The 26,140-nt window shown below is 44.6% G+C and overlaps 1 protein-coding gene across 5 annotated transcripts in view; it reads left to right on the forward strand.

The window, feature by feature from the left end:
* The window catches only part of TBX4 (T-box transcription factor 4), a 706,415-nt gene that overhangs the window by 636,242 nt on the left and 44,033 nt on the right, over positions 1 to 26,140 (forward strand). For all 5 annotated transcript variants that reach the window (XM_086954928.1, XM_086954931.1, XM_086954927.1 and 2 more), the window contains exon 5: positions 1,509 to 1,656. In XM_086954928.1, the coding sequence (XP_086811054.1) occupies positions 1,509 to 1,656 (148 nt within the window). The remainder of the gene's footprint in view (positions 1 to 1,508; positions 1,657 to 26,140) is intronic.

The raw sequence follows: 26,140 nt of genomic DNA on the forward strand, positions 1-26,140 counted from the left end.
TTCACATTGACAGATCTGCAAACTTAATAAAACATTTCACAGGATGAGGAGAGGGGTGGCTGTGAAAGAGGCTGTGCCTCGTGCCGAGAACTGCTTCTGTAAGAGGCACTCTGCACCGTCGACTGCCCCCTAGTCCAAAAAAAAGGAAAACATCCTTGCGAAGGCTGCTGCCACCGATGTCCTGGGATGTCTTCACACTTCTTACTTGACATCAGCTACTCAGAGCCTCCAAAAGCAACTGAAAGATTACTGTTGTGCAGTGGTTTCCAGGAGCTTTCCCTCCCACCATGTGATGTGATGGAGAAGTGTGGCTCACTGGTTAGAGCGACAGACTATGAAGCAGAAATCAGGCCCGGGGCCAGGGTTCAAGTCCCGACGCCGCAGGGTCTTGGGCTCAATGTCCGCGGACTTGATAATTCTCGCCTCAGCGCCTACTTTAAACATGGGTCCCACGCTGCAACTCTGGGCAATAGCTTGCTTAATCTCCACAACGGCCCCAACAACACTGGGATGCCTGGCTTCACCTTGGGGGTGCCCAGGAGGGGCATCTCACAGGGAGAGCCAGGAAGGGTTCCACAGCATTATACAGCGCCGGGACGCCCCGTTGCTGGGGCAGCTGTGCGCTTTACAAGTGTACTACATTACATATAATCGCTCCTCCCTGGATGACTATGTGAGGGGAGCTGGCATTGTGTGAGTTGGCAGGTCTGTGTTAAAGCCAGACCTATTTGCTTTGCTAATGCTTATAATAAGATGTGATGAGGATCAAAGACAATTATAAATCCCCTTTCCCCTACCTATGACCTTTTCTTCGAAAGGCTACAAAAGCTAATTTTTAGGTATTTTTTAGCCAAACCTTTTGATTTCACTACAATTAAGTGTATGATATGTGGGATTTCAGCTAACCCTCTTCATCCATCAGTCTGCTGAGGTGACATTCACATTTTCCGCTGACCACTACAACACATGGCATAGGTTGATTGGTCAGCCCACTTCACCTACTGGCTAACTTCCCCGTGAGTGACAGCATTCTGCTCTTTCATAAGACACACATCACAATACAAAGTAGTACCCTTCTGTGCAAGACACTGATAAGGCAGTGTGTCTTCTTTTGGTATTCTGTGTTGCCACACAATGTTGCATTTCCCAGGATTTGGCATTAGAAAGATTTTTTTGTGATTTGGACATAAATGTGTGGAATCGTGGAGATTCATTTACCACGGATTAAGCTACCACAGTTCGTACTATCAGATCGCCCTGTGACAGGCAGATTTAAATTACCAACTGGCCAGTACCACAGTTCAGCAGTGCCTATTACAGAGATTAGTTGATTCGTTTGCATGGTGCAAATTGCTGGTCCAGCTCAGCTTTCATCTTGAAGAGGTTAATAAAAGATGAATACTTGAACTGGTTCATACCAAGACCTGATACTTCAAGATCAAGAGACGATTCAGTTACTTGTGTGCACTTTTTTAAATATAAAGGTACCAAACTCCTTTGTTTTGCAGGATGGTTGCCGGGAAGGCCGAGCCTGCAATGCCCGGAAGACTCTACGTCCATCCAGACTCACCTGCAACGGGGGCTCACTGGATGCGGCAGCTCGTCTCCTTTCAGAAGCTGAAACTGACCAACAACCACCTGGATCCATTCGGACATGTAAGACACTGGGCCTGGGGGTGGCAAGGAAGAGCACTAGAGTTTAGTTGTAGGAAATGGGTTAATGCTCTTGTTCCGACAGTTGGGCAACTCAGTGAACTACGAACAAACATAATAAACTGGTGTGTTAAAATAAAAGAACAGATGTAGGTGTGTGTAGGTGTGTGTGTGTTTGTGTGTGTGCGCGTGTGCGTGTGCATGTGTGTTAGTTAATCAAATGCTATTATTGATTGAATCTTCTAAAGGTGATTCCTACCATATTGGGCAAGGTTCAAAACCTACTCCTCAGGTCAGTGTCATGCTGGGCAAGGCATATTTTAAGGGGTCTTCTACGGGACAACTTTGCATTTTATTACCTATTTTCTGCTGATTCAATCCCTGTGATTACAAAAAGTATTGAATAATAACGTTAATGCGGAGAAGTTCATTTCCCCTGGGGTCCCTTGGAAGGTGGGGGCCCCAGGAAATTGCCCACTTTGCCCATTCCTTAAAACGTCTCTGTCCGTAGTATTTAGGTTAGCCTCTCAGTTCACCAAAATCACAAACCCACCAAAAAGATTAAGTGAGTGGGGTCAAACAGAGAAGGGAGTAAATGTGTCAGACAGAAATCCCCACTGTTGTGGCCTTGTAATGGATGGGAATGGAAAGGAATTGGAGTACAGTTTTCTCCTTGTTCCAAATTCAGTGTAATGCATTTTCGAATGAAAAAATGAAGTGTGACTTTATAAAACTGGAATGAAAAAAGGGATGGACTGGCCAAATCATTGTGAAAACTATTGTCTGATGAAAGCACCCTTCAGACATAAGCATTTCCTAAACAGAGTTACGCGTCCATCTGTTTCTTAAATACCTACAAGCACTATGTTCTCAGGATTTTTCTATTTTTGTAACTGCACTGATTTGTTGAAAGGGTCAAGTACTTCTTGAAAACCTGCAGCCCTGGGCCTTTGAAAGAACCTGTGTGGTGGTGTCAAGAGGTAACATTTGGAGCCGCTCCTTGGTTGGTTTGATCAGTGAGTGGGGCTCCGCTATGTATATACAGATCCATTCAGTTTATTTTTTTAACTATGGTGCAGCTTTGATGAAAGGGTGACAAATCGTTCTTCGGCATCTACAATCTCACTGCAATCTGCGTCTCTCATTGCCCCTGGTCAGCCCCTGAAGGGAAGCACCTGGCGCTGCGCTGAGCCAAATTCCTAAATTATAAATCTCAACAACTGTTCATAGCAAACTTTAAAAAAGCACACACACCTTTGTTCTTGTCACTGTGTAGATATTTACCCAGTGGGCAGTGTTACTGGGAGTGGGCTTGATTTCCAGCAGCGTGTTCCTGTTAGTTGACCATGGAAGTCAAGCCACTCGTATGCTGTTTGCAGATATCGTTTTCTCTCAAAGGCCTACAGACTGTCTAACTCCAATGACTACAACAAGATCACAAAGCAACTGCTAGATTCGTGATCCAAATTGTGTGCATACAACAAGTTGTGCAAACTAACTGCTCTTTACTGGCTACATTTTCTCAGTAATTCTCATTGAATGCATTGTTTATCCGGTTAAGCAGCGTTGACCATTCACAAAGGCCCACGTGTAAAGTATCCCAAAAGACTTAGGAGGTCATTTTCAGTTTGGAGGATTGTGGGAACTACAATGTTTTCAACGGCATAGCCTCAACTGATTCCACCTGTAGTGATTCACCCTGGCCGTCCATCGTTCACGGTGATGGTCATCATGTTTGCAAGGCATGGCAGTACCCTGCAGGCAAATCAATCAATGGCCATGACATGCAGGGAGAAAACTCATTGCACATCAGGGTCATTGCTTTAATGTTGCTCTTAAAAAAAAACCTTACCCAGGAGCTTGTTTGAGAAACACAACCCAAGGTTGCAGAAAAAGACAACACCCACTCTGCAAACTGCTCTGCCTAAAATGCATCTGCTGAGGGGCTGTCAAATATGCTGAATGGTCCTCTTCCCCCAGGGGCAGCAGAGGACTGGGCTATGGATATATATCTGTAAATAATCTCTACAAATTACAAAGCTGTACAGTCCAAACAGAATATTCCCTCTGATGAGAAGAACTACTCATAGCAGGGTATGTCACCAAAGAGTCTCCTCTCTGCTGGGGTCCAATCTATGGATCTCACAGCCTGTTGCACAGTTAGGCCATCCCAAACCACCTCAAATCCACAAAAACTATTGAAGAAGTGAGGGCCTGATTATGACTACAGTGGTCTGATGACCCTATTGCAAGTTGGGTGATCAGACCGCCATGGGATACCTGGCAGTGTTGCCGCAGTCTTGGGGCCGCAATATGGTTGGCAGTGCCACTGCAGCACTGCCTATCATATTACGAGTTTCCTCTCCGCCGTGGTTTTCATGGCGGGCTCACCGTCATGAAAACTGTGGGGGAGAGGAAACAAATGGGGCCCTACAGGGCCCCCTGTTGCCTCAGGTCTATGGGGTACATGCAGTGAGGCACAGTTGTCAATGCCGTGCAGGAACTGCCTTTGACACTCCCATTGCATTGCGGTGCCCTATTTCAGAGGCATTGCCGTGGGACCGCAAAGAAACGCCCGCCAAAACTCATGATCTGGCAGGCGGTGTTCACACAGCTTTGGTGGGGTGGGAGCGGGGCGGCGGCATGGTGGCCTGTTTCCTATACCGCCAAAGTTGTAATTGGGCTCTGGCTCTTTCATAGGTAGATAATCCGAATTTCTCCACTTTACTGCAGACTATTCTGTCTGCTATCCATCCTTTGTGTTACATTTGCCCACCTTGCCTGATGCTATCCACTCTCATTGCATGTAAGACTTTACAAAAATGAAATAAATAAATAAATAACATTTCCTTTACTATCATCGGCTCAGGACTCTATCATTGCCTTTAACACATTTGTAATACGTGAACAACGTTATATTGAATATAAATTACATCCCTGGTGGTCGATCACATCATGCTACATACAGTAGCAATGTTGAAAAGGAATAGCCTCTTACATCAAAAGAAAGAATCCAATGATCCCCAGTGGCTACTGAATATCATCTTTAGTGTACAAAACGTCATGCTCGCATATGCTGTTGTTCTGTACATGCGCCCCTCGAAGCCCTCACTTGAGACAATTACAGAAGCAACCACTGCCTCACCTGCGCACGTTGTTGAAATGGGAAGGCATTTCACCAACAGGCCGTGCTCTCGTTCACCGCCTCCTTTTTTAATATCAATGCTCAGCTTATTAACTGATCACACTTAGAATAAATAAATCCCTGTAGTAGTAAAAAGATAATTCCCCTAACAAACACTGCCTGCTCTAGTCCCCAAATATTTTCGACACTAAGATCCAATGAAAACCTTCAAAAACATAATTCTTGACCCTAAACTCAAGAAACAAGGTACAAATTGTGTGGTAAAAAAATGCACAATTGTTTATCTGCCAAGGTGATGCTTTAAAAGAGGTCGAGGATTTAAAAGCGAAGGGGTTTGCAAAGAGGAGGAGCATCCAAGTGATTTAAAAAGAAAATGCTGTGTATTCTTTAAAGGGCTGTCAGGAGTGGCAATGAAGAGTAACACATGATGATATCCTCTGGGGTTGACATAAAATCTTTAGCATGTACATGACTATTAATAAAGGATGAAGTAGAAAACGAATGAGATATGATCAAACCTATGCCTAATGACTCTACTCCTAATAAATATAGACTGGACAATACCCTGAAAACATTTTAAACCGAAGAAGGAAAGAATGCGTGAGTTAGTAGCGTGATGAGTGACATATAACATATCATATACGTCTCAGTGATATGGAATAGGTCCATTTGAACTCTCAGTTTTAACATTATATTTCAGTTTGTGCCAATAAGCTATTCACCTGAGCCATGTTTCAATTATATGTTTAAAGGGAGATTTCTATTTTCTCAAGATTATGTTCTTAGCCATTCTCACCCACTATTTCACAAAAGTGTTGAAAAAAAGTCATTTGTTGATAGGATCATGCCAGGTTCATGATGGTGGAGGAGGAGCACCTCGTTGCAGCTGGAGCTGCAAATATGGTTCTTTTGGGGGGAAGATTCAAAATCGGCAACATTTTATTTTACCAGCAGTGTCTCAAAAACCGTGCACCACTTCTTTCTTGGGTATGGACCATTGTTTCCTGAATTTGATGAAAGAAGTACCCTTAAATAATTACAAAAGCACATCTCTATATGCTACATATTGTAACGTGTATATATTATAATTATGGTGGCCAATGGCAAATTGCTGTGTACCTCTATCTTACATCCAAGGTGCATCTATTTTACTGGAAAAATTATTTAAAAGCCTTTTATAACCTTTTTATTTCCTTTTCGCCGATGGAGATGTCCTGAAAGGTTGCCTATTTCCAGATTCACTAATGTTTTTTTGGTGATCAAGAAAGATATATTTATTTATTGAAATCTGGCCCAATAACACATAGTATTAAGAGTAGCTGTACTAATAAACACATATTCACACATTTATTACTACAGTGCAAATATCACATCTTAGTTTATTTTAAGCTCAAATAAGCATTCAGTTTGGTGCTTCATTCTGCATGAATGGCAATGAGCGAATGATAATGGAACCCCATGTCCCAGCCAGTAGAACCGGCACTTGCAATATTGAGTTTATGGTATGGGTTCACCAGGGGGAGAAAGGCCAATGGGATTGAGAAAAAAGCATATGGGGAATGGGATTGAGAACAAAGCAAAACACTGCTAACTTCCAGCTTCTTGAACCTTGGAACTTTGTACTCCCTTGTTTGGACTTCCTCCTGGTCCGGGTAGTCTTTGTGTAGGCACATAGTGTGTTTCTGTTAGTTACCTTATGCAATATTCTCCTCCTTGTGATTCTATTATGAGTACACACAATGGTTACCGAAATGATCACTGAAACCACTTTTTCAGAACCTTATTTCATTATTTCAGATTCAACTTAGTTAAACTAACCCTATGGTAAGCGTTATCCTTCATTCATACCTTATATCCAACTCATAACACAACAAAAACAAAGGGTTCAGAAACATACAATTATACAGTCTATTCACACAAGTGCTATTCATCAAAACAATCACCAGCCAAAATGTCTGCTAGTCTGATTGAACCTAAAGATCATGTCCTTTAAACAATAGTTTTAAATAACATTCAGTCTCAGAGCCCAAAATACTTGCTGTTGCCAGAACAATGTCAATACGTATACATGAGTCATATGAAGAAAACAGCTGATCCAAACTAGGAACTTGAAGTGATGCTAACTCAAAGGCATGACTTGGATCAACAATGCGTGCTCGCACAATCAATCAATCAATCACGGCATTTGTAAAGCGCGCTACTCACCCGGGAGGGTCTCAAGGCGCTGGGGGAGAGGGGTATGTTACTGCTCGAACAGCCAGGTCTTGAGCTGCTTCCTGAAGGAGAGATGGTCTTGGGTTCGCCGAAGGTGGGTGGGGAGGGAGTTCCAAGTCTTGGCTGCCAGGTAGGAGAAGGATCTTCCTCCGGCGGTGGCTCTGCGGATGCGTGGTACGGTGGCGAGGGCATGGCTGGTCGATCGTAGCTGGCGGGTGGGCGTGTAGAAGGTCATGCGGTCGTTGATGTACTTGGGGCCCAGGTCGTGGAGAGCCTTGTGTGCGTGGGTGAGGAGTCTGAATGTGATTCTCTTGCTGACGGGGAGCCAGTGCAGGTCTCTCAGGTGTCCGGTGATGTGGCTGTGTCGGGGGATGTCCAGGATGAGTCGTGCGGAGGCGTTCTGGATGCGTTGGAGTCTTTTTTGAAGTTTGGCTGTGGTTCTGGCGTAGAGGGTGTTCCCGTAGTCCAGTCGGCTGGTGACAAGTGCCTGGGTGACGGTCTTCCTGGTTTCAATGGGGATCCATCTGAAGATCTTGCGGAGCATGCGCAGGGTGTTGAAGCATGAAGATGAGACGGCGTTGACTTGTCTGGTCATCGACAGGGAGGAGTCCAGGATGAAGCCCAGGTTGCGTGCGTGGTCCGTTGGTTTGGGAGCGGTGCCCAGGGCCGGGGGCCACCAGGAGTCATCCCAGGCAAAGGGTGATGATCCCAGGATGAGGACTTCCGTCTTGTCTGAGTTCAGTTTAAGGCAGCTGTTCCTCATCCAGTCGGCGACGTCTTTCATCCCTTCGTTTAGGTTGGCTCTGGCGGTGGTGGGGTCGTTGGTGAGGGAGAGGATCAGCTGGGTGTCGTCGGCGTAGGAGATGATGTTGAGGTTGTGTTGGCGTGCGATGGCTGCGAGGGGGCTCATGTAGATGTTGAAGAGGGTTGGACTGAGTGAAGATCCTTGGGGTACGCCGCAGATGACTTCGGTGGCCTCGGATCTGAACGGAGGGAGGCGGACTCTCTGGGTTCTTCTGGCGAGGAACGAGATGATCCACTCCAGTGCTTTCTCTCGGATTCCGATGTTGCTGAGGCGCTTCACTAGGGTGCGGTGGCAGACAGTGTTGAACGCCGCAGAGAGGTCCAGGAGGATGAGGGCCGCTGTTTCCTCGTTGTTGATCAGGGTTCTGATATCGTCGGTGGCTGCGATGAGGGCGGTCTCGGTGCTGTGGTTGGCCCGGAACCCGGACTGCGAGGGGTCGAGGGATCCGTTCGTCTTGAGGAAGGCGGCAAGCTGTCTGTTGACGGTCTTCTCGAAGACTTTGGCCGGAAAAGGAAGGAGCGAGTTGGGACGGTAGTTCTTGAGGTCGGTGGGGTCCGCCGTTGGTTTCTTCAGGAGGGCGGTCAGCTCGGCGTGCTTCCAGCTCTCCGGGAAGGTGGCGGTGTGGAAGGAGGAGTTGATGATGTCTTGGAGATGGGGTGCGATGATGGCGTCGGCTTTGTTGAAGACGTGGTGTGGGCATGGGTCGGTTGGTGATCCGAAGTGGATGGAGTTCATCGTGCGGGTGGTGTCTTCGGTGCTGATTGGGGTCCAGTTGCAGAGGGTGGTGGTGGCGGGCGTTGGTTCGGTGGTAGGGTGCGTGGTCTGTGCGTCGAAGCTGTTGTGTATGTCGGCGATCGTGCGGTGGAAAAACGAGGCGATTGAGTTGCAGAGGTCTTGCGAGGGAGTGATGTCGTTGTTTCCGGCGCTGGGGTTGGAGAACTCTTTGACGATGCTGAAGAGTTCCTTGCTGACGTGGGCGTTGTTGTCCAGTCGTTCTTTGAGTGCCGTCTTCTTGGTGGCGCGGATCAGCTGATGGTGTTTGCGGGTGGCGTGCTTGAGGGCGGTCCTGTTGTCTGTGGTCTGGTCGAGCCACCAGGCTTTCTCGAGGGTGCGTCAGTTCTTCTTGGATTCCTTGAGTTCGTCGGTGAACCAGGGGGTTTTCTTGCTGCCGGGTTTGCTGGGAGGGTTCTATAGTGGTGCGAGGTCATCGTCGCAGGCGGTCAGCCACTTGGTGAGGCTGCTGGCTGCTTCGTTGGGGTCCGTTGTGCTGGTGGGAGTGTTCTGGCTGAGGGAAGCGGTGAGCTGCTCGGCGGTGATCTTGCTCCAGCTCCGGCGGGGAACCTGTTGTGGGTGGTGGTGGGTCGTGGTTCTTCTGAAGCTGAAGTGGACGCAGCTGTGGTCGGTCCAGTGGAGTCCAGTGGCGTGGCTGAAGGAGATGTGCTTGCTGGATGAGAAGACGGGGTCAAGCGTGTGGCCGGCGTAGTGGGTGGGGGTGTTCACCAGTTGCTTGAGTCCGAGGTTGGCGAGGTTGTCCAGCAGGGCGGTGGTGTTTCTGTCGTTGTTGTTCTCCAGGTGGAAGTTGAGGTCCCTAGGAGGATGTAGTCGGCGGAGGGAAGGGCGTGCGGGCTGATGAAGTCTGCAATGTCTTCGCTGAATTGTGTGCGTGGTCCCGGTGGTCGGTAGATGAGGGTTCCTCGGAGGGTGGTCTTGGGGTCAGTGTGTATCTGGAAGTGCAGGTGTTCGGCGGCGGTGAAGGTTTCGTCGGAGTTAGTCTGGATGCGGATGGTGTTCTTGTGTACGATGGCGATGCCTCCTCCCGTCTGGTTGGCGCGGTCCTTCCGGGTGATCTTGTATCCGTCCGGGATGGCTATGGAGATGTCGGGCGCTGAGGAGGCGTTCATCCAGGTTTCCGCGAGGAAGGCGACGTCCGGTGCTGTCGCGTTGAGCAGGTCCCAGAGTTCCACGGCGTGCCTGTGGACCGAGCGGGTGTTGAGCAGGATGCACTTCAGGTGGCTGCTGCTGGTGCTCGACTTGGCGGGGGTGGTGCAGGTCCGGTAGCAGGTGAATCGGCAGGCGAAGGGTCCGGGGGTGCGTATCGGGGTTGCTCGGTAGCAGGCAGGGTTCCGTCCGGCATTGAGTGCGTTGAGAGTGGCGGCGTCGTAGGTCTGTCGGGTAGTCTTGCATCGGCGGCGGGGGCCAGGGGTTCTGGCGCTGGGCGCAGTCCAGGCGGTCCAGGCGCAGACGGGCTTGCCTTTGGCGCGCCTTCGGCACACAATAAGCATGCCCGCTGCGCGTGGACGCTGCGCGCACGTGCGTACTCTGCCATAAATGGAGAGTGGGGGGGCGGAGCGAGGGAGGAGCAGCTGGGAGGCGGGAGCGGGGCGGCGAATGGGGATCGGGGCAGAGGAAGGGGAGCAGCGGCGGGGTCTGGTAGGCAGGAAAGAGCGCGGAGGAGGCGGCGAGGGGGAAGGCCTGAGGACGGGGTCCCTGGAGGCAATCAGCGGTGGCAGCAAGCAGGAGCAGCGGTGGAGGCCAGCACACAGGGGCCGTGCGGTAAGTGGAGCGACCTGGAAGGGGCACAGCATCTTGTCCTGGATGCTGCCTGATTCCATTGTGGCGACTGTTCTCGTGGACTTGCCCCGCTACTTACATCTTTCCCATGCTCGCCAGGAGAAGCGCTGGATGATTCAAAATGCCACTAGGACATATTGAGCAGTTCTGATCGTGGCAGCATATTAGTGCCTCTCTTGCCGTGGTGAAATTTATTACCACAGTATCAAAATTGACATGAGAAAAAAACACTTTTTAATGCCTCACACATTGCATGTAAAAGTTTCTTTGCGCAGAGAAACAATTTTCCTAGTAGTTAAGAGGTCTCTTCAAAGTGATTTGTCAATATGGCACAAATGTAACACATTTCATCATGGTTTCTGTTAAAAACCTTTTGTTAACACTGGTATACATGACAGGACAACATACTATGTCAAGTAACTATAACGCGCGCCCCCGCTGTGCACAGTGTTGTCGTCAATTATATCAGTTCATTTGTCATTAGTAATGTCACCAATGATGATTTCACAGGGCATGTCGTGAGTGTTGTATTATGTGAGCTCATAAGCAGTGCACGGTAAGGGCGTGAGTTATAGTTACTTGAAAAAACTATTATGTTTAAGCTGGCATTTTCACCAAACTGTAATGTCACTTTAACCTTTGTTTTTTTTTCAGTGAATTCTGAGTTTTTGTAATGCGAAGTAAGATATTATTATCATTCATAACTATAATATCTCTTTAACCTTTGTTTTTTTCTGTGATTTTCTAGTTTTTTAAACATTAAGGCCTTTGGCCCTTCTGCGGCATGAGGTTGGCCACAGGTCCTACCTCCAAACCCATCCCTACGACCAGCCAACACCCCTTCTGACCTGCGTCCATGTCCCACCCCCCATCTCCCCACAGGCAACCCAACGCATGCTGCGCATCGCCTTTGACCATCCAGGGCGGCATGTTTTCCTGTTTCCATTACCTGTTTCCAATCCCCCGCAAGCAGCCAACCTCCCACTACACGGTTCTGTGCCTGTTCGCAGCAACTCACTGCATACACCCAGGCCCACCCTTTTCTTTTTTTCCTCATGTTTTCAATCCGCAAGACACTTGTGGAAAGCAGCATGACCTCTGCTCTCCCATAGGTTCTTACAGGAGTCCAAGGGTCTATATTGGCTCGTGTGAGGCACCCACTGGATTGCGGAAACCCCCCAAAAAATGTTTTTAGATTTGGCCCGGGGAGGAGAGGGGGATCCATCTAGGAACCCCCACAAGATCTAGAGGGTTAGGGTACCCCTACCGTGTCCCATTATAGATTATTGTTTTTCATTTTCAGGACACTGGGACAGAGTACATGTGTCCTGAAAAGGCACCTTTCAACATTTCTCTTTATGTTGCAACCAGCCAGTCAGAGTGCATAGCCTTCTGCTCCCGCTGGAGCGAGGCGGCCGACAGGAAAAAAGCCCCCTTGGCTAACCAGTGCAGTTCACTCTGTTATTTGAAGTTAAGTGATTGCAGGAGAACCCAACCGTCCAGATATACAATGTTTTTTTAACCTTATTTTCTCAAAAGCTACTGACCGGATTTACACCAAATCACAAAATGCATGCTTTATGTATCAAACTCTATCTTTCTGCCAGATTAGGTGTCATTCCGTTCAGCCGTTTATGCAGTATTGCTGTTCAATTTTCCTTTGAAAATTTGCATGGGTTTTGGTAATCCCCTTTTTTTGCTGCCACTTGACAGATCACCCCAAAACTTTCCAGGAAAGAGCTGAGGAGGATGAACATTTCAGTTACCTGTGAAATGCGGGTTTCATTACCATAATGACAGTCCACAAACCACTCTGCAGAGCTTTATCATTATCAGGAACACTAGGACTATGTAGCAAGTGAATTTGTGGGTTTTACTAATCTATACCACTCCCAACTGTTCCTTGCAGTTAATCTGCTGTTTACTTCCATCTCTATCTGCACATGGCTTTCGATCGTTCACAGTGCGGGTTGACCTCGGGGCGTGGTGTTCAGCCAGATTCAGTGCCCAATGCTCCTTGGGGGACCATATCTCACTGTGCAGAGCATTCAGAAATGCTCTATGGAGGTTGGCCTTTGAGCAGACCCACACCCAACAATCCATGGGCAGCAAATCCCCTTGTAGCCAATCCCGTTACACACAGACTTTGGCATTGCTCCATGGACAGGCCTGGTACTGTGCTCAACTCTTCAGTGGTGACCAACTCTGCTACGCAGGCCCTTTGTTTGTGCATTGCAGGGATTGCCTGCATCATTCAACCCTGCGTGGGTGGCCAAACCCTGCGCACAGTCTGGTCTGGGGCCTAAGGTGATATTTTTTTAAATATTATTAATGGTTTGCATATACTTCTTTGTTACCACAGACCTGTAATGGATGGCAGGAGCAAAAGGCTTCCTGGACCAAGGATTGGCTTTTATTTTTTTAATTTAGGTTCACAGGGAGTCTATGAACCCAGGTTTGAGGTCTATCCACAGAGACCACGTACACTTGTAATGCTAATTTCTCAAACACTACTGACTGATTTCCAAACAAAGCAAACGCACTTCTGTGAATAAAGCTCTTGTTTCATTTTCATGTCGAAGTTTGGTGAAATCCCATTAAGGGGTTTTTCCAGTAGCAGAGAGGAAACATTTCTATGAGAATTAAATTGGGGTAAAATCTGCTTTTTTAACCACCCCATTAAAGATTTGCATGAAACTGAAAATATCAAGAGTTTCCTAAATGTGGAAAGTGGCTGCCACTTGTTGTGCAGATCTGTATAACTGTGCCAAAGTTAAATCATTGTTTGTCCCCTCGCCATTTAACTGTTCCCCCCTTGTCTGCATTAAAACGCTAAGTTCATGCACTAGGCACAATATGCTAACAGCCTGCCAAATTTCTTGCACATTTATTTGTGAGCACATGAGTTATTAGCACATAAACACGTTTCACCCCAAATAGATCTACACAAAACTTGTCATAACCTCAATAGACTAAGTATGCTAAATGTCTGCCAGATTTCATGTGGCTTCATCAAATAATGTCACAGTTATTTACAAATTACCACTTTTTGACCCTCACTCTTTTAACTGTGCCCACCCCTGACAATTCTGCACAAATATTAACATACCATGAATAAACTAAACACGCTAATCATCTGCCAGATTTCAGTCATCAAGCAGAACTCAGATTATAGGCAAATCGAAAATAGACCCTTTCAACTGTCAAGATAGCTTTATATTCCAACCTCTTCATGTCCTGACAAAAAAAAATGTAAACAGTTATTTCTCAAAAACTACTGAATGGATTTTTACCAAACTAAGCAAGGGCAGTTCCTTGTGTAAATCTTGGTGTAATTCCGTAAAGTTGTTTTCTGTATGTATCATTTCTTGAAGGTAAAGAGATGTTTTATGATCTGACTGTGAGGAAGGATGTGCACTTTTGCTTGATTCATTTAGACTGTTTTCAAAAACGTGTTTTTATTGATTTATTTGAGTAGTATGCCAGATAGAAATTTTGCATCATGATTACATTGAAACGGGTCCACCATATGTTATCAAAAGAATAGCTCCAAACACAGGATCTGAGGGGAGCGGTTGGCATACAAATATATTTCACTTACATACTAGTCTTGATTGAGGTCATGTCAGGTTGTAGAATGATCTACCAAGTCATGCAGCTCTGGCATAAATATTATTTTTCAAATACATCCCGTTAGTACTTCTATATGTGTTTGCGGGTTGGCACCCAGTCACAGTCCAACAGGGATGAAAGTCATGCTTTGGTGAAGAGCACAATCTACACACAATACAACGTGTATGGACTAATTTAAAAATGCATGCCACTCTTTGCTGTTTACATATGAAACTGTATGGTGGAGCGGATGACTAGCTAATTAGGGCATCAAAGCTAATGTCCAAGCAATTACTTCATTTTGTAGATCTCACTGCTGAGGAATGGTCCAGCAGACTCGATTTACAAGTCATCACACCCCAGCTAACCCAAACAATATAACATGAACAGCTTTGAATTTCCCACAATTAGACATTTTGGCTGCTTTAGAATAACATATCGAAAAGCAACATGTTTGAGTCCTTGTCGGACTACAATAAAGTAGCAGACTATATGCTAATTTACATGACCCACCCAATATTGCTCGGTCCCCCTTTGTATGACCTATCCAGGATGTTTGAGACTCTTGGCAATTCTTAAACAAAGAATGTGTCGTTTTAATTCTGTGAGTCAATTTTTTTCCGAATTCAGGCTTCTGATTTCATGGAATTGCTGAATTTTGAAAGTTGTTTCCTCAATTACTGGTAAAGTTTTCATCTGAACGTGATTTGAGAGGTGTGATCCAAAGATATTATTAGCTATGATTTATTGACAGTCCCAATGCCTGCATAAACAGTGCCCACACACCCTAGTCATGTTTCAATTGGTTGCAAAGTGGAGAATCCATAATGCCTTCATATATAGATCTCTTCTACAAGAAATTGCAATAAATAACTTAATGTGGCATTGTACCTTGGTACATACTATAGAAGTTCAATATATCATCGTGCAAGGAGGCACTAAACATGCGTGAATGTTAAATAAATGCTGATGAAGAGCTGAGACCATCCTCAAAATTTAGAGTGCCCCCACTGCTGTGGCAGACACTTTTAATGGTCTCATCAGTTCAAATCTCTTGGTGTGCAGTGCATAGATCTAAGGCAAAAAACACCCATCGCCTATTTCCATCCTCATTTCACTGATTTTAAGACAACGGATGGCAATCCACCCCCGTTTGTGTTCAGTGAGCAAAAATTGCTATAAAGCCAAATATTACTATTTTACTTAACTACGATTGGAGAAACCCAAGGTGTAGACTTAGCAGGTTATCTTATGGCCTCCTATTTATTTTTTGCCAATTGGTAACAATCCTGACCTGATGATACAAGGCACACTTTGCACCTGGCATATTATTGGCCGCACATCTTCAGGTTGGCACAATGAGTTCATCTTCTCACATATTCTAGATTTTTCTAAATATCTTCGATTATTCGTTTAGACGTTCTATTGCTTCTGGCAGTTACCTTAATTGAACAAAATATTACTCGACCTTACCATACACCTTTACAAATGGAGTCTAGAAAGCGTTGATTAGCAAAGAATCAGATTTCATGCAAAATCAGTATTCGGAATTATGTTTAACTCTGGGCTCATATTGATTTTGACTCGAAATTTTACAGCACAAGGTTCTAGTCCAAAAAGGACTCAGTACACTGCTTGTGTCGCCAGTGTCACAATAAGGTTTTGTGTGCCAGAAAATGTCCTTGTGCGCTATGGTAAAATGCTGCAGCAGTGCTGGCTATTATGGTGAAATGTGCCTCGTGCACTTCCCATGCTTCTCTTCATTACTCTCTTCCCTCAGGCGTCTTTGTTCTTCTTCAGTGTGTGAGCAATAGCGTAAAAGTACAGGTCACTTGGTGCTTAGGGGCTGATTATGAGTTTGGCAGTCCGACCACCCGAACACCACAGCCGCTAGAAGACTGCAGCATTAGCGGTCTTCAGATCGCCGTATTACGTGTTGACAGCGGGCCATGCTGTGGACCTTCGGTCGGTCTTGCGGCAGTGGGCAATGGTTTTTCATATCTATCAAGGCCTGTGTGTACATTTCAACTGCATATGTGTTAAATGTACACATATGCACGATACATGTGGAAAAATATCCCCTACTCATTGCTGCTGACTGGTCCATATGTTGGTAGTCCAGGCACTGGGTATATGGTACAAAATGAACTTACCTTTATTTTGCTGCAAACAGGGTCGTATTCTTTGGGGCAAAGACGCTGCTGTGAAGGGGGACCAAGAGAAAGGGATCCATGTCGAACGCTGATGGGTAGAATGGGAAAGGGGCGAGTGCACACTCCAAATCCTAAATTTCCACCAACTTGATGCTGGTGGTCCCACCGCAATGCTTGGCTCATCGGAAAGCCAACTTTATAATGCAGATGGCGGTAAAACTCCTCTGTACCACCCTATAGCAGCTGCTTTTCCCCAGCCGCAACCCCATAGATCTGTGGTGTGCTGGCGGTGTTGGCAATTCAGCAGTGCTCTTTGTAATAGCAATCTGCTCAACTCGTAATACGGCAGTCGGACCGTCGAGCTTGCAGCGGTCGGATCACTGGTACAACGGTTCACGGACCACCAAACTCGTTATAAGGCCCTCGTTTTTTAAATAAACAGCGCCGGTGCCTAAACATCGGCCTCTTTAATCCTCTACTAGACACACTATTCCCCTTTATCACACTCGTCCAGGTTCCTACTTTCTCCCTTTGTGATGGTTTTTCAGTCTTTCTCTTCCTCTGTCTTTCCAATTTGTGTTTTTTCCCTCTTTTGTTCTCTGGGAATAACTAATGTGGAAAAGTAAGTGTCGGTCCCCCCAAATTAGTTCTGGCAGCCCCTACCAGCAACCATGGGCTCAAATTAAACTGAGGTCACCTTTCCTCCTCCTCCAGGTGGGTTGGTTTTGCCAGGGTGTCATGTTTCAAACAAGGACTCAATTGACATACTGAGGTGCTGTGTCAGGTGGGCAAACGACATCTTGACTGGGAGAGAACAGCTGCGCAGATAGGTATTAAGTGTTGTGGACTGGTGTGGGGCTGCCCAGCTTAGGCCAGTGGTTATGAGAGTTCCACTGGCAGCCTTTGGCTGCTAGCATGGATCAAATGTATTGCCATGCTGAGTTCCTCCCCACGTAAGATGCCTACAAGCTGCCTTTGCAAAAACTTCCTGGTTTCACTGAACGGTGGCTCTGGTCAACTGATGCGTTCAGTGTATGGACGTCAGATTGTGTTTAGTGGCGCACTCAGTGCTATGGCTTGCAATGTAATGGCATTTCGTATCTCAGAAGAGAGACTAGTGTGATGGATGTGGTGAGGACTTGTAAATTACTAATAACTCACAGAAATCAGCTGTGAGGGATTTAACCGCTTCCGTGCTCATGACAACTCCACGCCGTTATGAGCCACGGGCGGCGGGCGCTCATGACGGCATGGAGCCGTCACCCAACTGCCGCTCCGCCCACGCGGTACTAATTCCCAGCCTGTGCGGGCGAATTAGTGAGTGGGTGGGATCATGACGGCTTCACGCCATCAGGAGCACATGCCACCCGTTACTCATGATGTCGTGGAGCCGTCATGAGTACGGAAGCGCCGCGCTTGCACCGCCGTGGCAAAGGGGTTAATAATGTCAAAAGATTCTAGAAAGGTGTTACTTGAGGTTTTATTAACAAACTAAAATACAATTTAAGATGGAGTCTACAGCACTTTCCTAATGATTTTTTAGTCTTTCATGGTGGATTTTGACTTCTTGTTCCTGTGTGTCATTTCCTCTTTTTTAGATATGTAAGTCAGCTGAGAAAAGAAATGATTGCATTCCAACGCAGTTGTAATTCGTGTCTTCATTTGAGCTCGTTCCTGTTTTGCGGAAAGTTGACTCAAGTCTTGTTCCCAGACTATTGTGCTGGATTTCTTGAGGCAATATTCTTAAGCTTCAATTCACATCTGCTAGGGTATTTTTGTGCCTGTGCAATTTCTTCCTGAAGACTATCAGGCAGATTCATCAAAGACCCGTTTTGCGAGTCTTTAATAGCGATTCATAAGGAATCGCTATTACAGACTCGCAAAACGGGATTCATGTAGGAATCGCAAAATTAAATGCGATTCCTACACATTCCTTATTTGCGATTAGCAAATTGCTAATCGCAAATAAGTAATAACTCCAAAGGACACCCTGTAGCACCCCTTAAATGCACATTTAAACAGGTGTTGCGCACACACATGTCCAAAAGACATGTGTGTGTGTAACATGCAAAAGAAAAAAATGCACTAAAGTGCTTTTTACTCTTTTTTCGCAATTTACCACAAAGTCAGACCGTGGTAAATTGCGACCAAATATTGCGATTTCGTAATTTCTAATTGGTTGATGAATTGCATTTAAGGAATCTCTATTAGAGATTCCTTAAATCCAATTCCTCGCAAATATGCGATTTTGCTAATAGCGATTTTTGCATTTGGGATGATGAATCCCAAATGCAAAAATTGCACTCGCAAAGGGCCAGATTCTCAGAATCTGGCCCTTTGTGAACGCAATTTCGCTTGATGAATCGGGCTGTATGTCATTCACCACTCCTACCTTTGTTCCCTTCACGTTCAACAGGCTTCCTCAAGATTCCATATGGCCTTTCTCGTTACTTGAAAAATTCTGCTGCACTAGAATATCAGTCTTGGAAGTAGCAGAGGCTGGCAACCATCAGTCCACGACTAAGAATATCTTCTGGTGAGAAACAGAAGGTAGCATTGAGCTTCAGGATGACTGTAGTGTAAACTGTGCTTAATGTATTATCTTTCATGAAAGTTAGAGATGGAGCAAAGGAATCTTCACTGGATAAACCAGTGTAGTAAGAAATATTGGTAACAGTACCAGAACACTTGTTAGTAGCAGACTTACTGCTGAGCAGGACCAATGTAAACCAAAGAAACCAAACGAATCCAACGTCGAAACAGGATGTCGCGTGAAAACAGGATGCTAGACATAAGTGGATGAAAGGAGCAAAGAGGACTGACAACGATAAAAGAAAATAAGGAAGATCAAAGGGGGGATGAGCGAGCCAAGTGCACTGCTAGTGTGGCTGAGCTTCAGGAAAAGCTGAAGAAAACCAGTAGGTGTGGGCACTGGCTGAGATCTTCAGGAACGTTGCTGGAAAGAACATTTGCAAAGCGCCGAATAGAGCCTGGAAGGTTCTTTTATAGTATCCTGAGAATTACACATGCTCATCTCCATCCTGAAGAGACACTCATCTCTGGCATGTGAGCTCTTTGCAGCGGGCAGTATGGGCTTTCTCGACCCCATCTTGAGACGCTGATGCCTTGGTCATGTGCAGTCTCCAGATTGAATCTAGATGAAGAAAATGACTTTCTGGGCTAAACACTATTACACATGATTATCACCTTGAAATTTCCGAGCCTGAACTCCTCAAACTTCTTACTGCGGCTCTCCCTGTACATTCTGCACTTGGATGCAGCTCCTCGCTGTGGGATGTCCAGCTGATGTCTTACGCAAGCATGCTGGTGCTTACTACAGAAAGGGCTCTTCGTATTCGCGTTATATGTTATGTGATATGGGCAGTAGTTTCTTTAGGATTATGCTTCTTCGTTATCATTGTTGGCCTTTTTGCAAAATGGCGCTGCTTCAGTGGATGACAACACCGACTTTTTGATCCAATTTTTTGGATATGCATTGTGTGAATTGTTTACGTTGTAGACAAGAGAACAGCAGTTAGGCTGAACAGCTGTTACATATTTGCACTCGTAATTTTATTTGTATGATCAGACCTTTGATTAATTGAGTCGATCATTATAGTAAAATTTTAAAAAACACCTTTTTTTAAAAGATTCTTTATATTGTCATTTTGTATACTTTAGTACATCAAAAGGAAAAAATCAATACACAATCACCGTTACTCAGCATATATGCACCCTTTATTTCAATTATCAATTGATTGCTTGAATCAAGCCCTTCCCATCTCCCATCTTCTCTTTATGGGGTATATAGCATTGAGGTGTAACCCACCTGGTTTCAGTTCCAGCCTCTTGATTCTATGTGTTCTGCCAAGTTTCCTTCCTATCCTCTTCCTGGTATTCTGTCCATTAAAAAATACTTTTCATCCACCTCCAAATTCATACTTAAAAACAAAATAATACATGGCAATCTGTTATACATTCATATGCGTTTGATGTGGTGAACTTTATAAAGCAATAAGAACAAACATTAGTTCCTAAATACAAATTGGAAAGCCAACAACAATAATAACAATGATAAAGTTTGGATTGAGGCTTCAGACACGAAATAAAACCTAGAAATTGAGAAAAAGAAAAATTGCTTCCACTGTCCAACTACAGTATGGTTCTCTAAGTGGACTGACTTCATTTGCAATTGTCCCTGGAGCTTTGTGATGAGTGTTTTATGGTCTACTGGGCTATCACACGGTGATATTTGTGATGGTGTAATGCCTTCCTATTTCAAATTTGTACCACTCTATGGTTTAGATTTACATGACTCATGTTTTCCGCATTCATTTTCATTTACGGCGCTTAACGTTGCAAATAACTATAATGGGACATGATAAGGTATAGAGTCTTTTTGTTTTTAACAAGATAACTCTAGAGGTCGTGTACTTTTTTTAAAATTGCTACAAAACTACTTTGGCAGCGTGTTGCGCCTGTTGAGATTGTTTTTTGTCTGCCACAATTAAGGGTTACGATTAGTACTTGGGATATGCGCAGGAGAGTTATTAAATGTAATTTAACTTGAATTACGTAATTATTAGGGCTAAAATTCCAGTTAGGATAAGTCTAATTGCATCACAGTAATCTTAAATGAATTAAATAATTGTACCTTCATTAGAAAAGTTCGAGGTGGTTGAAGGATGGAGTATCAGAATACATTTAGAACTTACATTAAGGATGCAATGGCTGTCGATGTGGTGATCTTTTGAAAAAAAACATTTTATTGGCATTTTCTCAACATGAACCATACAGTACGATAGGAGCACTACATTGTTTTCAAAATATCCGTGGTCATTTGATCGTCTCCAACGCCTAACAGTAACTCTCCCTATACCAAAAACGTGACAAGCGTCAGAAGTAGATGTGGTGATCTTTTGGTGTAGTAAAACACCAACTGGACATACATATCTATTCACATGAAGACAATGGATGAATTCATCGAACATAGGAGTGCCAATAAAAGTTACAAAAGCTGGACCGACATTCAGTAAAATACTTCTTATTCTGAAAACGTCTGAGCACAAACACAATCCTTACTATTGTCTGTCTTATGAAGGCAAGACTGCTGCGAACATAAAGTGAAGATTCTGAACATTTCAACATTAGACAGAAACTAGTCAACACGCAAATGCAAAAATGAAAATGAAGTGATTGCTGTGTCATTCTCCAGGTTGTGTTATTCTCTAGGATACCTAATTAGACATGTGCTCTCAGGTCAGCACTGAGTGTTGGGAACACTTGGAGTGAAAATTACTATTTCAACTCCAGTCCTAAAATATATGAGGGGATTGCAACTTTCCGCAAAATAGTCCATGAGGCATATTTGTATAACTCCAATCCTAGAATATTTTGGGGAAAGTAAAAAATTCCCCAGATCGTTTAGGAAAGGGTTAAAAAGTGAAAATTTTGCATTGACCGAAGTATTGCCCTATCGCGTCTGCTCGATGCAAGAAAACAGGAATACTGAAACCAACAGATGACGGAAGTGCTTTGGCAACCTGAAGAGGCATGTTACACAAGTAGACGTGACCTCCGTCCCAGATTGTTATTATGCTTAAACCTGTGGTAGTTCCGCACAACAAAAGTGTGGAGGGGGGAGGGAAGGGGGAATTGAGGGGAAAAAATGATATTTTAAAAAAAACTTTCCTTTCCGCTGCCCCGAAGGCCGCCTAGCTGCCTGACTCCCAGCAGTCTCTGGGACGGTACAAGCTCCCCAGCCAATCTAGACACTGCTCTCATGCTATAAGAGTAGTGCCAGGATTGGTCTGAGCAGGCTGCTTTGCCTCTCAAACACTGCCTGGGAGCTTACAGCTTTTCTCCAACCCAGCTGTAAAGACAGCTAGTTTGGAGAAATAGATGTGTGCATGTCTGTTTAAACTTATATGAGCACTTCTTAGTGCCCACCACTCCTGCCTGTTATGGCCCGTCCCTGAACACACGCACCATCAGCCAGAGCTCCTCACAGAAAAATAAAATGATATTATTGTTTTAATATCATTTTATTTTTCTGCAACTGACTCTGACCAGTGTGGCGACGACCCTCTGTCATTACGGAGGAGCTGCGCCTAGGGTTAAACATAATTTTAAGCCAAGTGTTTATGACTGTTGATTGTTGGAGGGCAATAAAACACTTGATACGTTTTTGCCATGGTGAATGATTCTGAAACAAGATTATATAGATGCTACAAATTAAACTACAGTATTTCTGACTGGTCTAGAGGACTTTGACCCCTTTTGTATATGAATATGGCCTGGAAGCTTTGTCACTAAAGAATAGAGATGTTCTATAAAAACATAGCATAATTAGATGTATCATTGATGCGCCAGTGTTGATGATTTAGTGCCGGTGCTGAGCATCGGAAAACACTGGCTCAAATTAAGCACTGCTGTTGCCTTCTGCAAGCAAACACTTTTCTATTTCATAGATATGCCACACTTTGGGTTTAACATGGGTGGGTTGATGCTTCTCTTGAGAAACACAACATTTTGGTCACCTTTTCTTAATATCAATACTAGTTCCATAAATTTGCTGGGGTATGACCTCTGAACTCTTGCATGTTTAAGGACACTCCCATTTCAAGATGGCCTGGCAGTGTTCTTAGCTTAAAGTGGTGTTAGTTGCCTATTTTCGCAATCCAGAATGAAAGTTTACAATTGAATGGGTGCACATGAAATCTTCATAAATTCCACAGATATCTCCTATCATAAAGGATAAGGCCTGCAACAGAGGGCGGATAGCGCGGAGAAATGCCATTTCCTCTGGCACCTGCACATCCAGAGTGCTTGAAATGTACTCAACAAGGGCAATTGGTGCTGTGCAAATGTGCAAATCTGCGCCTGATGCCAGAGTACACGATTCTTGAATACTATATGTGCACATTCCAAAGAATTATGGCTCAAAGGGGCTGTTGATTAGTGAGGCGCTGGTTGCACTGTGAATGCAAGTGCGTGGTGACTTAGTGGGTGGGTAACCTGATGGTGGGCTGAGTTGACTTCATGACTGTCACGTTTTCTGAAAGCATGTGGGACTAAAATCACACTACATCATTTCACAATCCTGCGATAAAACCAGACTAATAATCACACCTTTGAGTAAAATCTACAGTTTGTAGCCCACAGATATGGAGCAGTCAGACTAGCCCAGTAATTTCTATATCCAGGTAAGTTATGAAGGGGAGCCTATGGCTAGTCTGGGTATTACATAGTAATGGGAATTCATATATAACCCTTGTAGCCCACACTAATACTAATACCATAACACCCAGTGGTCGGTAGCTGACTGATATTCCTAGAGGCTACATAACTCTCTTATGCTGCTTAATCGTCTTGCACTCACGTGAGACATATCTGCTACGGATCCTGACCATGACACAGCACTGTGCCAGCCATCACAAACTGAACACGCATGGAATAACCAAAGAAGATCTGCCTCATACTGCTGGCCAAACCGAGGACTCTAATCTAGTCCACCTCTGCAGGTCCCAACTAGCTACCTACTATGGGCCTGATTTACAAAGGCAACTTACACCTTTGAGTAAGTTTACTACTCATTGCTTATTTACAAAATAAGAGTGTAAATTACTACTGAAAAACAGTTGTAAAACCAGCACTACACATGTCCCATCACTGATACTGCAACACCCTTCCATAGAAAATAATAGAGGTAGGAAATTAAAATAAATCCCATGCAAGCAAGTTCTTCAGTGCCCCATGTAGGTATAGTAAGATCTACATGAATGTCGCAGTACAATGCAATACGATACATTGCGATACAGTTTGTATTGATTAGAGCTAAGAACAATGTGAGAATATTTGTGAACGCTTCTCTTAGTAGTAACCTTCGTTCTATATGCTCACCTTGGCATCCACGGCATTTTCTTAATTTGTTTTCTAAAAAAACACCAGAAATATTGCATACTTAGCCAGCTCTTCTGGAGGATAATAGTGATGAGGTCCAGCAGGCATGGCTCCAAACTAGCTTCTAGGAATCACAACCATCACTTTTAATTACATTTTTGCATTTCTTTTTTTCTTCAGTAGTCTGTCCTCCTACTTTGGCAGCCTCCGAGTTTGCCAGTTTGCCTCCTAGTCATGTATGGGCCATATTTGATCAGGGACATTGGGGCATATTACCAACAACTAGCGATAATTTTTGTCTCTAACTTGTTTAGAGACAAAAATTATCGCCGCACATCGGCGATTTTTATCGCAGATAAACCTTGCTATTAACAAGGTTTATCGCAAATGCGATAAAAAACGGCCGAAATGCATGAATATCGCTGAAAAGTCAGCGATATTCATGCATTATCGAGCAAATGCTCTTAGCCATGTTATCCACCTCCCATTGGATAACATGGCTAAGAACTGCTCAGGGCAGGTGTTAGCTTTTGGAGATATTCCCGCTTAGCACGAATATCTCCAAAAGTTGGTAATAGGAGATAGCGATGTTAGCGACTGTTTTCAGTCTCTAACATCTTGGCACGCCCACTTTGCATCTCATTAGTGATAAATATCACTGACATGCAAAGTGGGGCCCAAGATGGTCGCTATCTCCTACTAGCTGTCGCTAACTGGTGTTAGCGACAGCTTGGTAATAGGGAGATCATTTTATCTCCGCTTTCTTGGCTTTTAAAGCCAAAAAAGCGGAGATAAACCCCCTTGATAATATGCCCCCTTGTGCTTTCGCTGTCTGGAAAGAGTAGAAGACTTACTGATAACAACGCTTGGGAGATGGTAGCAGGAAGGGCAGTGGGTCTTCAGGGGCCTGCGGCATTCGCACCTGACACAATTCCAAACCACCAAGATATCTCAATGAGATGTAGGGAAGGGACTCCAACCGAACCATGAATTGCTGGTGTGCTATTAGATCATGTGCCAATGGGCAACATTTTCATTACATTTGCGCAATCTCATATGATTTTGCAAATTTAATGTTATGCTTGTTACGTTAAATTCACATAATTACACCATTTCAAAACATGGCGTCCACCACATTCGCCACAAAATGTTACTGCAGAAGCATGGCAACAAGGCGCGCATTAGTTGTTCATTGCACTTATGTTATTTGGGCTTCTTTAGCTCAAAATGTTCCTCCTTTCACGTTAAAATATAGCACTAGATGAAAAAAATGTTTGCATCATTTTAAAGAGTTTTGTGTAATTACGAGAGTTTTGCACACCCCTATCTTGAAGTAATTTCTGTAAAGCTCAGAGCAACATTTATTTCTACATGTTAACATACATATAAAAAATAAAAGAACCAATAGATAGAAAACATAAATAGCAATTATTACTTCATATATATATTTCAACTGAAGCTAAACACAGCTTCTTCTTTTTAAAACCATTAATGCTGACTGTGCTATCCAGAATTAGACATAGAAGGCAGACAAACGATGTCTTCGAGTTGGATGATGTAGTCTCCGCGCGCCGGAGATGTTTGCTTATCCTCGTGCACGGATCTCGCGCGGGTCAGGTGGATGGACTTGGAAAACAAGCACTGCCTCCAGAAGTGATCTCATCATGTCTGGGAGGCGCTGACAGGACAGGAGCTGTCACTGGGGTCTTTCCGCGGCCGTTCCCAGACCCTCGGTATGTACACAGGCAGCCACAGCTGAAGGGTGAGATGCTGGGCTTGAACTGAATGGATCGCAACCCATCGGTGGCTAGAAGGGCCACTTGTGGAGGCCAAGGTGTTTGTTTTTCATAAAAGCTGCTGTGAAGCAAGTTGAAGACTAATTGTAAAGCGTTCAGTGCGAAGCATCAGTCATCCCTTTACATACGCCGTGATATGACATAATCTTGGCGAAGCAGATTTATTGATCTTTAGTCTGACAAAGAACATATTGCAAAATGTAAACAAAGCGGTGCGCAGAAGTATACGTTTTACAAACAAGAAGGAATCGGATCCTCTTCAGAGCCTGGGTCCTGAGGTCTAATCTTG

This window comes from Lissotriton vulgaris, chromosome 2_1, assembly GCF_964263255.1.
Source record: "Lissotriton vulgaris chromosome 2_1, aLisVul1.2, whole genome shotgun sequence".
NCBI lineage: Eukaryota > Metazoa > Chordata > Amphibia > Caudata > Salamandridae > Lissotriton > Lissotriton vulgaris.